The sequence below is a fragment of the Brassica oleracea genome, unplaced genomic scaffold (assembly GCF_000695525.1).
Source record: "Brassica oleracea var. oleracea cultivar TO1000 unplaced genomic scaffold, BOL UnpScaffold03319, whole genome shotgun sequence".
Classification (NCBI taxonomy): Eukaryota; Viridiplantae; Streptophyta; class Magnoliopsida; order Brassicales; family Brassicaceae; genus Brassica; species Brassica oleracea.
The window spans coordinates 179-1232 of NW_013619844.1; the positions used below are offsets into that span (position 1 = coordinate 179).

The window sequence follows — 1054 nt, forward strand, 5'->3', positions numbered from 1 at the left end:
AACTTATTTCTTATGAGAGTCTAATACAACTTCATTCTCTATAAACATACGCATACTGTAACTTATTTACTATGATAGTCTAATATAACTTTAACTTCGATCTCTATATTAACATATGAATATTGTAACTTATTTCCTATGAGATTCAAATATAACTTCATTCTCTTCTTAAATGAGTCTAATATAATCTTTATCTTTCAATATTCTTCTTGATTCCTCTATATTTTATAGATATTTCCTTATCTTTGTGTTTTCTATAATCTGGATAACATGAGAAATGAAATGAAACCACGAGTTGTTATCCTCCTCTCTTGGCTAACCTTAACCAACGGTATGAAATGCTCAACCAAATCAGTCTCCTTCATCTGAGACCCAACTCTGCAAAGCGACTCAACAGCTTTCTCCCTCACACAAGTCTCCTCAACCGTGGAGAGAGTCTCCAACGGTGGAAGCAGAACGTGCGCGTGCTCAACGCCACCAACGTAAGGAATAAACACTCCCAATTCCTCAGCCATTGCAAGCAGCACCTCATCGTCATCGTCATTGTTTTCGCTCAGAAAGGGAATCAGCTCCTTCCTCGTCCTCTCCTCGCCGAGAGCGCGAGCAATCGTGGAAAGCCTTCTGATCGAATTCAACCTTAGCTGAATGTCATCGTTTTTAAGCTCGTCTATGAGGACGGCGATGGGGTAAAGCGGCTCCTCGGTCATCGACATATTTGATCAAAAGTTCGATTCTCACCTAATACGATCAGAGAAATCGCAAACGCGAGCAATTAGGAGAAGAACCTAGCACAGATCTTACTAAGGAAGACAAAGAAGATCTGAATTGAATTTACTTCGATTCGAATGAAATGAAAACGGATTTACCGATTCGTTGGCGCCTTCACGGAGGCTGATGCAAATATTCTCCGAGCGATCCTGGAAGAAGACGACTGAGAGAGAGAGAGCGAGAGATCTTTCTCGAACCTTTTTCCTACGAACTAGTCTTCAAGCGTTCATTGAAGTGGGCTCGAAATCATATCCTCTAAATGGGTTTATGCATGGCCCATCCGCAC

General features: G+C 41.1%; 1 protein-coding gene across 1 annotated transcript; it reads right to left on the reverse strand.

The window, feature by feature from the left end:
• Nucleotides 1-239: 239 nt before the first annotated feature.
• LOC106321849 (serine/threonine-protein phosphatase 2A 65 kDa regulatory subunit A beta isoform-like) lies at nucleotides 240-1038 on the reverse strand. The gene is made up of 2 exons (XM_013760080.1): nucleotides 867-1038; nucleotides 240-738 (listed from the first exon to the last, which is right to left on the reverse strand). Exon 2 carries the CDS (start codon nucleotides 711-713, stop codon nucleotides 255-257), a length of 459 nt encoding a protein of 152 aa, XP_013615534.1. The 5' UTR covers nucleotides 714-738; nucleotides 867-1038; the 3' UTR covers nucleotides 240-254.
• Nucleotides 1039-1054: the final 16 nt, after the last annotated feature.